This window comes from Polyergus mexicanus, unplaced genomic scaffold (genome assembly GCF_030449975.1).
Source record: "Polyergus mexicanus isolate NDT 795.1 unplaced genomic scaffold, iyPolMexi1.0 SCAF_8, whole genome shotgun sequence".
Taxonomy (NCBI): domain Eukaryota; kingdom Metazoa; phylum Arthropoda; class Insecta; order Hymenoptera; family Formicidae; genus Polyergus; species Polyergus mexicanus.
In genome coordinates this window covers 3,783,331-3,798,815 of record NW_027223328.1, presented here as the reverse complement: position 1 = coordinate 3,798,815, position 15,485 = coordinate 3,783,331, and the positions used below count along the sequence as shown (strand labels likewise).

At 36.5% G+C, this 15,485-nt stretch overlaps 1 protein-coding gene across 6 annotated transcripts in view; it reads right to left on the bottom strand.

The window, feature by feature from the left end:
• The window catches only part of LOC138935648 (insulin receptor), a 90,677-nt gene that overhangs the window by 11,937 nt on the left and 63,255 nt on the right, over nt 1-15,485 (bottom strand). For 5 of the 6 annotated variants that reach the window (XM_070300384.1, XM_070300382.1, XM_070300383.1 and 2 more), the window contains 6 exons: nt 14,563-15,063; nt 11,502-11,928; nt 10,474-10,636; nt 9,509-9,686; nt 8,721-8,880; nt 5,078-8,636 (listed from right to left, as the gene is read on the bottom strand). In XM_070300384.1, coding sequence (XP_070156485.1) covers nt 5,550-8,636; nt 8,721-8,880; nt 9,509-9,686; nt 10,474-10,636; nt 11,502-11,928; nt 14,563-14,840 — 4,293 coding nt within the window. In that variant the 5' untranslated portion in view covers nt 14,841-15,063 and the 3' untranslated portion in view covers nt 5,078-5,549. Of the gene's footprint in view, nt 1-5,077; nt 8,637-8,720; nt 8,881-9,508; nt 9,687-10,473; nt 10,637-11,501; nt 11,929-14,562; nt 15,064-15,485 lie in introns of those variants that run through there. The other variant, XM_070300387.1, reaches the window with a different exon arrangement.

Genomic DNA, 15,485 nt, shown 5'->3' with positions numbered 1-15,485 from the left:
AGGACAGTTCGCGACATATATACGTATAGATTAAATGCTACAGAATGATGATTATTGTTAATATTATCTAAACGCGTCGTACCGTCAATTTAAAAAAAAAAAAAAAAAGGTCCATCGGCCGACCGGTTAATCGACTGGTTAATGAGCCTCGAGATTTGTTTTTCAATTACGTTACAATAAAAACTTGTCTTTAAATCTTACTTAAGCTTATCTCGTTATGGTAAAATTATTATAGGGTAGCGAGAATGCATTCTCTAATCGTATTGCTATAGTAAACCGCCCGCGCGGTCGCAGATTTCTCTCCCAATGCGTGCTTCGCCAACAATTGCAACAATCGAAAAAAAAAAAAAATATATATATATATATATATATATATTGTATATATATATATCAACGTCGTGATTTTTTTTTTTTTTTTTTGCGCATACTCGATGACGTATACAAAGGTGAGCGCCTAAATAGTAACGACGCTTCTGTACATAATTCGAATCACCACAAATGTTTCTATGCGAAAACGCATTCGCCCCCGAATATACGTGATTTCGCTCTCTAATATCTCAATTATTTAATTAATTTTGTCCGAGATATCAAAGCGCGTTTAAACACGCGATATTAATCGTTAATTTTATGTACACATATATATATATATATATATATAATACTTTTTACTACACACTCTATATCTTTATATAAATAAATTTTATTTTTACATACATACACTCACGCAAAGCTACACGTTGCTCCGAATTATATTAGAAACGATCTTTGTTCCTATTTACATTATCTCACCCCCGTTATACTACTGTCGCGAACGCGAACTTTGAGAATACTGTGAACAGCTGGTAAGAGCTTCGTATCTGATTATCATAAAAACACTTATATATTTTTAATACCGTCCAATTTTCGGCTCATATCATCCATCGGCAAAAGAATTGGAAAAAAAATAAAAATAAAAAATAAAGTTTTACGTATAATGCGTATTACAAATGCGTGTGCTTTCATATAAGAAATGATGATTCAATCGGCGCCATATGTAATAGGCAGACGGCAAACAATTGAAATGTAATGTTTAAAAAGAAAAAGATAAATAAAAAAAAATTCATAAATAGATATTAATTTCATGTTGATATAAAAGTGTTACGCATATTTAACGAATTTTTGCAATTCTTCAAAATAAAGATATCTCTGCGATTCTTGAAAATCGATCATTTCCTTTAATCCAATTTAAATTCATTGAAATCAATATCGTCGACATATTAATCTCTTTGCATATACGGTGGCGCTTGACTCTTACTATTAAAGGAGCTCTATTTATATTAAACATCTTTCTCTAGAACGAATCGAGATGGCTGCCACGAAATGTATAGGAAAAAGAAATTTAATTGATATAACGTAGGGGGGTTGTTGTAGATTCAGTAACCGTGATGTGGAATTTACAGATTATTACCTACTCGGGAAAGCGGTTCAAATTGCATTTCACTGCGGTACGCGCAGCAATTAAGCCGGTCGTTATTACTAATTACTACTGCGCACTTAGTCTCGCTACATGACGCGCATTTATTACCCTGACCAAGAGATGGGAAACAGTTTGAGAGAACTTATTCGCGGGGAATTGTCGAATCTCCCGGAAGATCTTCTCTCGCGCGTTCCACAATCTCGAGTGTTTTTCTTCAAGTATTTTCTCGCGATGCAAAATTAATTTTTACAAGGGAACGGCCGCATTAGCAAAGGACGGCACTCGCATCGATCGTTTAATTTTTTTCCATCCCGAAATAGAGAAATAATCGCGCGCGAATCTTTGAATTTTTATCATATTAAAATACGTCAAGTTGTGATCTGTGCGTGTACGCGTATGTTATTCTCTTTCGTCAAACTTCTTCATTTTTCGAATATTATTTCTTTCTAGTTTCGAGACACGTTTCCTTGAATTTGAACGATCGATGCGCGACATTTGAAACTTTCTAGACTGCGCGTTCTCTCCCTCTTTAACGTACCATACATACATACACATACACACACACACACACACGCTTTCTTTCTTTCTTATTAACATACAATACTTTTTCATTATTATTAAATACCGGAAGATTAGCTTATTCTCTTGCCGAGGCAACGAGATGATAACTTTTATACTGTACAATTATCTGATAACGTGTACGATATATTATAAAAAAATTCAGTGTTATACTTTCTTTCGCCATAAGCATTTTTTTTCTATTATTTATACACATGCTGTCTCCTTCCCTCTCTCTTTCTTTTTCTCTCTCTGAAATCTCTATTGAAGATAGATCCTATCATAATTCTAAAAAACAAATTTTTCAAAGCACTGTTGGAAAATTTGGCCAAAATTGGCATATAAACATGTCCCAAACGATCCACACACAAATTTTTGTGTTAATTTAATATAATATGAATATGTTAAATGGTGATACTAATATTATGTTAATACAGGGTGTCTATTCCCTGAAAAAACACGGAAAACCTGGAATTCTCAGGTATTTCTTCTGAAGAAATCAGGGAATTCTCATGGAATTTTATTGGCATTCACAGAATTAAAAAAAAAAAATCCTTTTTTTGATAATTTTGTTCCTATATTGTAGGTAAGCAATCAAGTGTATGAATTATTGTATTTAAAATATATTATAAATATAAATCTATCCCTCTCTGTGTTTATAATATTGAATATGTAGTACATATTCTTTATTGTAATTTTAAGTCATTAGAATTTAGCATTAGAAAACGTATATAATAAAGAAACTTATTTTAGGAAATTGCACAAAAAGATTTTTAAAATATTCTCTTCATCTGAAATTTTGAACAAAAATACCTGGAAGATCAAAGAATTTTTTTACAATATTTGGATAGGCACCCTGTAATATTTCAATACAAGATAAATGCAAACTTCATAGTAATTTGAAATAAATTTTGTATAAAATCAATAACATATTTTTAATGATAAAATTAACTTGGAAAAATATTATTGATGGTCTGTAGTCACTCTCACTCTTATTATAGAATAAAATCAACGTTTTCTTTTCGGTAAATTTTAAGGTAAATCCTGTCGCTAATAATAAGGAACATATATATTGTATAAAATTAAAAATATGTGCACTTTTTACCCCTTTTTATCCAGTTGTTTTAATAATTTAACATTCGAGTCCAATTAACACAACAGCAATATGTTAAATTAACACATGAATTTGTTAAATATTTAACAGAAAAATTTTAACCGGCATATTTTTTAACAAGAAAACATAAATGTTCCAACAGTGAGATATTCAAAATATTAGTATTAAGGCGAGAAAGAAAATGCGTGAAAAGTTTTCTGCAATCAAGATATAAAAAGATATATTCGTAATATAATTATAGAAATTAATTTCGATAAATTTCTCTTAACACTATCAGAAATAATTTTCTCTTAACACTATTAGAAATGCTTTCTTTTTCAATTGCTATGCATAGAAGATTTGATATTATTTTGAAATAAAATGCAAGAAATCATGTAAAAAACTGCATAAATGAAAAGGGATAAACAGGGGGATCAGTCTGCGATATAAATCTACGTAAAATATATATACACAGATATATTTCTATGATAATCCTGAATTTTTAGGTTTTTAGAGTTATTGAATGTGAAGATTAGTCTTTTGATTGCGGATAATTCTATTCCGCGAGTGTAAGATACTTTGTGTGCGTGTGTGTTTTTTCTTTTGAAGTCAAAACGCAGTATGAGAAGAAAGTTAAATTTATTTTTATACCAACAAAGATGTTTGTATGTTCATTATTGTATTCAGTAAAGTGTATTAGTTTGTGATTTGGCGAGAAATTTGTTTTCGAATCTCTCGAGTCAGATTTCACACATGTATATAATCGTTCCATAAACTTGGTTAATCCGTGCTTGTAGTGATTATTGAACCGTTCCAAGATGTGATGACATGACAAGAGATTCAAGTAAATATGCCTAATAAAACATAAATGTTTGGTATAAACTCATGTTCACATTCACAAATAGAACAAAGGACGAAAAAATTCTGCAAAGAAACGGAAATTAAAGTATAGAATAGAATATATTAACAGGCTCCGTTCTATAGTTATCTCAACGTATTGCGTTTCTTTCTATCATCTAATTTGTCTTTACTATCTATTGATTGTTTACGTTACTCCCCCAATTCTGTATCTGCAGGAGATCTGAGGTTAAAAACACTCTACAAGTCTATATAATTTTATGCCGTGCAGATAACTTAAACATGTGACCTGACCAACATCCCTGATTTATGCCCGCTCATCACCCACTTCCCCTTCCTCTCTGCCTGTCTACACTAAAACTTTTATAGAGACTGTGAATATATCGTAGAGATTGTAGACACGCTCTTATTGCAATAATTATCTACGACCTACGAGGTACCCGCACTTTTGCGAGGAAGAAACTTGTAACTTTATTTACACTTGCGAGGGTAAAGTTTGTCTTTTTTTAAAAAAACTCTCTCGATAAATTAATTACGGGGACTATATATTGCATCAAGTTTTATTAACTTACCATACGATACCTGTGTGTAAGTAGAGTAATTATTTACAACCTTGAGATTATATGCCTTAATAACGTCTCATGTTACGGACACGCGTGCGACAAGGAACTCTGGTTTACGTAAATCGTAAATTATTCTTTTGCGTTGTGTGTGCCTTCAATTAATCCTGAAACAACATTTCTCGAAACAATTAGAAACTTGAGCGAAGCTCATGTTATGATGATGATAAGCTCGTAACAAAATCAATAATTAACAGAAAACATATCTAAACTCTGGTTAACATTTTTCGTCACGTTATTGATATATTCAATCAATCAATCAATCAATCGATCGATCAATCGAAAATGGAATAAAAATCCTAATGCTTGATTATTCTTGATCACATTATCTAGTATGAAGAATGTGAAATAATTCTCTTAAAGATATAGAGAAATCCTGACAAAAGAATCTTTTGCGTGAATTCGATTATTATTTAAAGCACGACGTTCGGGAATAATTGCTTCAGGACTTGTATGCAAAGGACATAGAAAAAAGTAACACTGAAAGGAATGAACAGTCGATACATGGCAAAAGGACTTAGAGCTTCCGTCGTGTTTAAGAGAAAGAAAACACGGATCTGCAAAGTTGCAGTTTCCGGTAAGCTAATCAAGGTAGAAACATTATGCGCCTACATATCTCCATCTAATTATTTGATGGCTTAATTTATATTACGAACACAACACCATCTTTCCCGAGGTCTCCTTGCTTTGCTATCCACCGTCAAGATCTAATTACGTTTGGTCCGCAACGAGAGAAGAACACGAAGCTCTTGTTGCCGCGCTAACGAACGAGTGGCTTGGTAACATCTTTTCTCGTCCAACAATCTTGTCAGGACCACTCGCGTATTGCCCTGAGTATTTGTTTGTACATTAATATCTACAGGTTTTTCCGCAAATCTTGTGATCAACGAGGGCTTCAAGCAGCGTTATCTTTCTCTCGCGCTAAAATTTTTTTCGCTTATAATTTATATATAACTGACTAATCTCATCGATCAAGCGGAACGTCCTCGAAGTTAGTTACATTACCAAAATGCTGGAAACCATTCTTGAAGATCCGTCCGCGACTGGTGCCCGCCTTCATCTGATCGAGCAGCGTCACATTGTCCTCGAAGTCCTTCACCCATCTGGCAGTTTCGTGACCCCAGTGAAATCGAATCGGCGCGGCATTATGATAGACCTTTTTGATGCCGAGACTGCGTATCTCGATTCCCTCGTCCGAATGGTAAAAGGACCTCTCACAGAAATCCTGATTCAAAAACGGTTCCAGCTCGGCAACGATCTCCATGAAGGTAGGGCGTTCGCTTGGTCGCCATTTGAAACATTTCTCCATGATCTTCTGTACGGTCTCTGGACAATTACGTGGCATGTTTAACATGCCCTTGCGCAAAACATGATGCAGCACCTCCTCGTTCGAGAAGCCCTGATATGGTATCTCGGCGAGGGTAAGTATCTCGTACAGAACGACGCCGAAAGACCACACGTCCGAGTCAGACGTAAACACACCGTCGGAAAGATTCTCCGGCGCCATCCAGCGTATCGGCAGCAAGCCCTTCTTGCCGATCTTGTAGTAATCGGTTTCATAAATGTCCCTTGCCATGCCGAAATCGCCAATCTTGCAAACGAGATCCTTCGACACCATGCAGTTGCGCGCGGCCAGATCGCGATGAACAAATTTCTTCGATTCGAGATAGGCCATACCATCGGCAATCTCCGCTGCCATTCTCATTATCCTGGACGCATCAGGTACCATTTGGGTGTCACGTATCCTACGTAGATACGTTTTCAAATCGCCATTCTCCATAAGCTCCATTATGACGAATGGCGGATTGCCCATGGAGACTACGCCTAGCAGTTTGATGATGTGCCACGTCGAGAAGTTCTTCATGACCGAGGCCTCGTTCAGAAACTCGTTTTTCTCCCGCTGGCTGGCGTTCTCAGATATCGTCTTGATGGCCACTTGCACAGTGCCATCCAAATAACCCCGATATACCATGCCAAAGTTACCCAAACCAAGTTCTTCCAGGATCTCAACATTTTCCCTGGGCACTTCCCAGCTGTCGATGACGTACTTGGTCTCCGTAATGTAATTTGAAGGATTCACACTGGCTATCAATCGCTCCTGCATCCGCTTTTTTTGATGACTCTTGATAAGGAGCGTTACCACGATCACGCTGACGAGTAGTACAACTATAGTCAGCAATGTCGCCAGTATTATCTGACTGTGGTCCGATAGACCGATGGAGAAGTAAATCACCTTGGTGAAGGTGCCATCACCTGCCAGCGAGGTGGAGCGTATTCTTAGACTGTATCTACCCGGACTAAGGTTCTTGATATAATGATTATTATATCTCTCCTTATGACCGGTGTACGGTGCTTTTCTACGAATGCACTCGGTGCTTTTCTTCGCGTCCTTCACGTCTAAATTCGTATACTCAATAGTATAAGAGACTGTGAATGCGTTTGGGTTCTTGACCGATTCCCAGATGACCTCGACTATTGTGTCGTTCGACACGTGAACCTTCACATTGTGAATGTCATCCGCGTTCGATCGCATCTTAGTCCGCGCATTCGCATACTGAATAGACGAACACATCGGCGTATCGTTATCCATCTTCACGCCACACGCAGCGATTGTGATGGTGTATAAAGAATAGTGACGTAAATTCTTCAAGTGATACGAATTATTTCCAGCAGTGACATTGTATACGAACACTTCATCATTTATATGATTGATCGCGACATTACTACCTATAATGGTTGAAGAAACGTTCATTGCTGCTTTTTGCTTCTCCTGCGCAGAGGACAAGTTATTTGTCAGATCGTAAAATTTACTATTCGGTGAGTTGTATGTATTGAAAACGCAATAGTCCTTCCAGCCGGATGACAAGTAACTGATGGTCATATTCTTGTGGCAGAATATCTCGAACTGCTTAGAAGTCGCGAGTTTCGCGCTCGCGTCTTTAGAGCAGCAGGAATTAGGATTCGAGATGAGCGGAGTCTTAATCGTCACCTCGTGTATCTCCTCCTTCTCGGTTTCGCTGACCAAGGTGTCGATGCAATAATCCCGAGAATCGATCAGTTCCTTCTCGTCGTCTGGTTGAAACGTACCGGAGATTATATAGTAACCTATGGGACCGTTTGGATATATTGGCGGGGCCCACTTAAGCAGAATCTCGCTATCACTTATTACGGTCGTGCTCACATTCGTTGGCACTGAGGGTATCGCGCTCTTCGTCCGGAAGAAGATAATCTCTGACTGACCCACCGGACTTATAAAGGAATTCTTGTTCCTCGCCATGAATGTTTTCACGTACGCGGCGTACTTGGTGTATGGTTTCAAATTTGTAATATTCTTCGAAACGGTCGAATTCCTAGATGTACCAACATCTACGGTCTGCCATGTGTTATTGCCACAAGCATTCGCCTCGTACATCACATTCTCATTCTCGGTTTCTATGTAATTTAGTAAATAATTGAGCAACTGCTGGCCTTCTGATGGCTTGTAGCTGTCCCAAGTTAGATTTACGTAATCCGCGGCCCGCTCCATTATCATAATATTTATATTAACGATGTTACAGGCCACCTTGTCACCATTCGATTCCGGTTGTACTTCAAGATCTGTGAAATTGGTGATGTTTACTGTTTTACCGAATTGCTCTATCTTGGAGAGACAGAGCTTGGGATTATAATGGAAGAATAATCTGCCTCTTTCTATTGTTATATTTTGAGACGATGGAAAGAGCGAAGAGAGATTCGGATTGTCCAGGACTACGAAACTCGCGTTGTTAATGTCCAGAATTTCACCCTTGATCACCTTGAGCTTCTTGAAGAAGTCCAACGACGTGATCGGGAAGGAATGCGTTATCTTCACATATTCGGTTATCTCCTCGATTAAACCAAACGCGTCCGCCAATTCGTTCATTATATTCGGATTCCCGTTCCTGATTTGAAACTCTAGGGCGCCCTTAACCACCGTTATACCGCGAAAACTTTGAGCGTCCGAAATGTGACGTATGATTGCGCCGTTTCCGATCTTACGGCACTGGCCTGTACAAATCCGACAGATTGTTGCCTGTAATGTAAAATCGAGAAAAGAAAAATCAAGAAAAAAATTCGCGGAACATATGTATAATAATTAAATCTAACTATATCGTACATTCTTCTCGTCGACATCATCCTCGTAACCGTCAGGACATTGAGTGACGCAAGAATTGTTGAAAGGCCGCCATGTTTCGTCTGTTTTAGAAAATCTTCTGAACTGGTTCATTTTCTGACATTCGTCCTTGCTGATGCAGCGTCTCGACAGATACGCGTATCTGTCAACAGAACAAATTCGTGTTACAGTAGGACACGAGATTTTCCTACTGCGAGAGATAATACATAACACCATGGTGTATCATATGAAACTTTAAAACCTTCTTCACTGACACTATATGCAAAAGCTGTGAGTGCGAAAATATAAGATATGACGTGTAACATGTGAGCTTTATAAATCGCATAAATTTCGAAATATTTTATGCAAGACATTTGGGGAATTAAAAGCTTCTTTTGACAAGAATTTAATTCAGTGTTGCACATTTCTTTCTGCCCAATTTCTTAACGTTTAGGTATCTTAGAATTTATTTTTTTCACATGAGATCTATTTTAATAAAATTTTAATTTTTCATTATCGAAGACATTCGAACAGTTGCAGAGAGAAAGAAAGCAGCGAGCAAATTTTCGCTAAAAATTGTCGTCAGCTTACTAAATCGGTGATCAATAAACAGTTTGGGATAATCTTCGGGATAATTTATACAATTTCAACAGAAGTCAAATAATCTGTAGATTTATTATATTTATATTTTTGTATTATTTTGTATATAAGATACAAATATAAAGAGAATTAAAGAGTTAAAATTTTACTCCGTCACATCGGGCAATTGCATTCTTACAAAAATTACTTACAAGTTAGGCGGACAGCTTTCGATGCATCTTCCGTCATGCCGGAAATGTTTGCACACGTAGCATTCACTGTCGCTCGAACCGTAACATTTTCCGAGGCATTGTTCGTGACATGTTGTCCTCTCTAGCAATTGGCAGTGTTGGGCGGTCCAGCAATAACCGCTAGGACACTGAGAGCATCCTATAATAAAATAATATTAAAGTGTCATTTATATGTACAGGGTGCGGCGCGGGAACTTTCTTATTTTAAAAAATCATACAACAAAAAAGATATCATTTTAATTCTTTTTTTTTTTTACATAGAGGTACATTTAAAGTTTTTTTTTTAATTACTTCTTGAAAATGACATCTTGAAGGTGGCCTCCGTTCTGGTCAATACATTGGGAGAGTCGAAATCGGAAGTTTCGGTCCACTTTGTCCAGCATGTCTGCTTCGATGTTGGCAATAGCGGCACGAATATTGTTCTTCAGCTCATCCAGGGTTTTTGGACGATTGAACTTCACCGAACGTCTTATCTCTTTGAGGGGTGATCTTGAGTGGCCAGCACGCTCGTCGGATTTAGCACGCTGTGATTATTTTTTATGGGGATATCTTAAATCCTTGGTGTATACCAATCGTCCAAAAAACCTGGATGAGCTGAAGAACCATATTCGTGCCGTTATTGCCAACATCGACGCAGACATGCTGGACAAAGTGGACCAAAACATCCGATTTCGACTCTCCCAATGTATTGACCAGAACGGAGGCCACCTTCAAGATGTCATTTTCAAGAAGTAATTAAAAAAAAAACTTTAAATGTACCTCTATGTAAAAAAAAAAAGAATTAAAATGATATCTCTAATACTTTTTGTTTTATGATTTCTTAAAATAAGGAAGTTCCCGCGCCGCACCTTGTATATATCGTAATTGCACTCTTCAATTCTCTCTGACAAGATCTAAAAAAAGAAAAAAAATTAACTATCTATCACCTTTCATGTGCGGGCAATTCTGTTCATTTACGTTGTCTTTAATGAAATTCTCGCCGGCCGGCACGATGAAGCTCCAATTCACAGTATTCGTGAAGCAGAGAGAGGGATTCTTCTCAATGCGTACACCGCCCCGAGAGATCTTCGTCAGACTGGTGAGACCGATCTGTGAAAAAATTTCGTGGAATTATGAGTCAAAGGTCGAACAGCCGATTAATTTGATTGACTGATTAACGTCACTTGACCCAAACCCATTTAATAACCCGGGTCCTATAACAACAGATTGGACCATACACCTTCGAACTGTCTGAACTTGATTCGGCGTGGGAATGAATGATCGCAATATGGATTCTACGTGACGAATGAGCATCACGTGCGCGCGTACGAATAAAAATCCTAACGTTCGAGCGATGTGAAAAACTGCAGTACGATACCCGTTTGTCATGAAGTGTCGGTATTAAATACAATGAACTCTCTCGCACAATCGAACGTCGAAAACTCTTATAACTCTTCTACGATTAAATTTGTGTAGAATAAGACAATAAATTTTCTACTCTAAACCCTTCAATTTAATAACCCTTTACATTGAAATTAACGTCTACGAGATATTGAAGATATCGATGAGTATATGATTGGTATTATTATTTTAATATCAATTAATTTATTAATGAATTATATTAACGAAAAAAAAATTCTCAGAAATAAAATAAATTGAAGTTATTGCGAATTTAGAACTAAGATATCAAAGAACATTTAAATTTGCGGAGAAAATCAGAGAAAAAGTCATTATAGCTATTTAAAATGCATGCCATATCAATAATTTTAGTAATAGGATCCATGTTAGATTCATGCTCGTTTTAAAATGGTGAATAGAAAATAGAGAAATAGCGTAGGGGCACGCGTTAAAGATTATAATTTGATAAACATTCTGCTTGAAGCTAATTTCATTATTAAAGAAGATAGGAAGTGGCAAAGTTAAGGAAGAAAAAGAAAATAAAGAACCAAAAGAAGAGCTCACGCGGAAATCTCACCTCTTGCAAGTTCTTCATCTCATAAATCATGAAGGCGTAATCCGTAAGGAGTATGTCACCCCGGATGACCTCGAGATTTGGGAAAAGTTTGCTGAGGCTCTTCAGACCGTCCACGCGATACAGAAGAAAGTAGCCGGTGATCTCTCGCAGTTCCGGGAAAGTGACGTTCTCGAAATCGGCCTCGGTATTGTTCTCGATCAACACGATCTGAAGGAAGCCCTCGATCACGCGGCAGTCCCTCAATATCGAGAAGAAGCCAACGCTATTCCTGATATCTATGCTCTGACAAATGCCGTCCGCGATAGTCACGTTCTTGTATCGTCGTCCCTTCTCGCGTCCCACCTCCTCGCTCGATTTCGTGTGCGACTTGGGCAGATTCGACGACTGACTAGACTGCTGATTGTTCTTGAACCCGACATCCGTAGATCTGGAACAATCGAGTTTTCATTAATTTTACAGTAGATAACGAATTTGTCGATTCTATTCCCGTTTTTCCTTTTTCACGAACTTCGAGTTTTCGATTGTTTGAACAAACTTTGAACAATCGAGTTTCTATCTCTGTACTGTTATATTAAACTCTGAGTCAGCTCCTCTTGATCAATGTTCCGCGAAATTGTGATGTTGACATGGAAATTTTCATTGGAAAAAAAAAATATATATATATATATATATATATATATATATATATATATATATATATATATATAACTTGAAATAATTATAACTCGATGTAAAAATAATAATTTTTACGCACACTTAATAAAATAAAATATACATATGTATTCCATTTTTTGTTAAATTTTTAAGTGTTTTTTTCTTTTTTTGCTATAAAAATTATTCCGCATAAATTTCTAAAAGGAATACTTGCATTTAAATGAGCTTGTCTTTTGTGTATGAATCACTCGTTCAAGCAAGAAAAATTAGCGACGCGTTTAAAAGCTATTAATTACTTTAATAAGATCAAAGAGAATTTTAATGGTGACAGGAGCGCAGGTTACTCTCGTCGCGTCGCAATTTCGACGATACTGTATACGCGTAATAATTGATCTAAAGGAATTTATTGGCTAAAATAAAATCACTCAGCGCTTATTATCATATTCAAATAAATATCGAAGTATGACAAGCACGACAGTTATTATGAAATTGATTAGATGCTTTGTGTCTGTTTCGAGGGACAATTTTTGCGTACACGGCATCTGTCGCGTTTCGAAAATTCGCAGATTCGAATATCATATATGATATCTCCGATTACGAAAGAATTCGCTGATAAATCGAGCAAACGCAAAAGTACAGTTTTGCTCTAACAAAATCGATTAGATCGCTTATAAGTTTTACGATTAATTCATTCAATCGATAAAAAAAAAAAAAAAAAAAAAAATCGATTCAATGAATTAATCATAAAATATATATATACGAAAATGCGTTGTTTCCTCAAAAAACTGCTGATACAGGCGCTCTGTTACACCCTGTTATATATTCATTTGTGGGACAATGAGACAAATAAATTAATATAAAAAAATAATTGTTTTTTAAGAAAATTATTTACAATGTATTTTTTTAAACAATTATTTGTTGTTTTTCTTTTTGCACTAATTGATTTGTCTCATTATTCTGTACATAAAAGTATTACGGTAAGATTATCGAAAACTGAATATTTTACGAAATATTTTATTTTTTATATCAAAATCTGTCAGATTAAGATATAAAATAACTCAAAAAGTACTTAATGAAAAAATACTTTATTATAGTGTTTTGGAAAGCTCTCGACGTAAGCTACAAGAATATGTAATAAAAAATAGGGAGTTCTATTTATAAAAAATTCAAAATGATTTTTATATGATCTTGACGGTGCTATTCAAGGTCTAATATTATTATACTAATATTATTATATAACTATATATATATATATATATATATATATTACTAATATTATTGTATAATGCGCCACTTAGAGCTCTACAACTTTTGTATGAAACATTTTTCACGAAAATGCGTTGTTCCCTAAAAAAAAAAAAAAAAAAAAAAAAAAAAAAAAAAAAAAAAAAAAAAAAAAAGCGCTCTGTTACACCCTGTATATAACATAAAATATACACAGGGTGTTTCAGACTTATATGTCCACTCCTTTCATTTTGAAAAGCATGATGCTAGGAAGTTGGGACAAACATGTTTGCCATAAAAGCCGGAAACCAAGAGCAACGTGAAAATTTTAAATAGCAACATGGAGCAACATTTCTCGATAACGATAAGTTATACTAAACTTTTTTTCAAGCAAAAGTTGTTTCTTTCTAAGAGCTCTACCCAACGATACCCATGTTGCCATTTAAAATTAATTAACTTGCTCCGGTTTCCGGTATTTCCGGGGATTTTCTAAAAATAAGAATACCATCATCAGAAACTTTAGATAGAAACTTTTATAGTATGTTATACATGTTTGTCCCAATTTCCTAGCACCATCCTTTTTCAAAATAAGAGGGCTGGACAGATAATCTAAAACACCCTGTATATAAATAAAAAAAAATATATATATACAGGGTGTCCAATAATTTTTGACATACCCGAAGTGTGAAGGTAGATTGGGTCAAACTGAAAAGAAAAGTCCTGTAACATTTTGCGATTTTCGTAATAATGATTGAGAAATTGATTAAAAAAGATGGATCAATTCGCGCAAGTGTTACCGTGCGGTGAGAAAGAATATTGCCTGATATAAGCAGCATTGATATGTGGTCGCTAGAACGCGGAAATCCATCATTATGTACCGCTCGTACGTAACTATTGTCATTTGTAGAGCGCTCCTCTCAAGACTTCGTCGCGCGTCTACTTTTGGATTGTCTCTTCTCACTGCGCGCTTATATTCGCGCGAATTGATCGATCTTTTTTCTCTTTAATCTCTCAATAATTATTGGGAAAATGGCAAAATGGTACAGGACTTTCCCTCTCAGTTTAAGCGAATCTACCTTCATACTTTGGGTGTGTCAAAAATTAACGGACACTTTGCGTATAATATAAAACGTATTATTTGATATGTTATGTATATGTGTGTGTGTACATTTTTAACACCTACCTAGAGTTGTCGATCGCTCTGTTGTTTCTATAGGCGGCCAGCTTGAGCTTGTCTAGGCTCTCGGGACTGTCGTAGCCCATGGCCGAACTTCGATCGTAATAAAGCTCTTCAGAATCCTCCCTTATCCTGTCCGCGTAATCGGGATCGTACTTGCCCTTGGCGCTTTTATTCCGGTGTTTCGTGGTCGTTTTGGGCCACCTCTTCTCCTGGCAGATCGCCAGGCCCACCACCGTGACGCATAGCAGAACTATCGGCAGCAACGACTTCCTCGTCCTCATCTCCCTGTCTCATTGAAACACCGCGCGTTCGGATCCAACTGTTAAACGTTCCTTATCCCCGCGTGTATCGTCTCCCCCGACTACCGCTTTCCTCCTCTTATGATTGATCGACGATTGATCGTCGACTCTGAGCGAGCTTGTCTCCCTCTCTCCTCCACTTACTTTCTTCCCCACCCTCAGAGATCGTTAGATTATTATATTTTTCCCGGGCTTGTCGAAAGAACTGCAATGTAGACCGTAGTTTCCGTTAATGTTCAAAGAAAGACCATTTAAAACTATTGGATGATTGCATAAGTTTGTGCCCGATTTTCATAGATGGCATTAAGTTACTCCATGGCGGAGTTCTATTGTTTTCGTGTGGTAATTGTTGCTTATACCGAATAGATGACGTTGTCTTATGTCAATTTAGCGTCAGATATTGTTCAGATAAGTCCATTTGTGCATAAGAGAAATCATTAAAAATGGAGAACGAAAAGGTGCATTTGCGGCATGTAATGCTATATGAATTTCGGAAAGGCGTGAGTGTTGGGATTGCACAAAAAAATATTCAAAGCGTTTATTTGGACCGCGCTCCTGCTCTCCGAACAGTCGAAAAGTGGTTTGGCAGATTTCGAAATGGTGATTTCAACATGGAGGATCAACCCC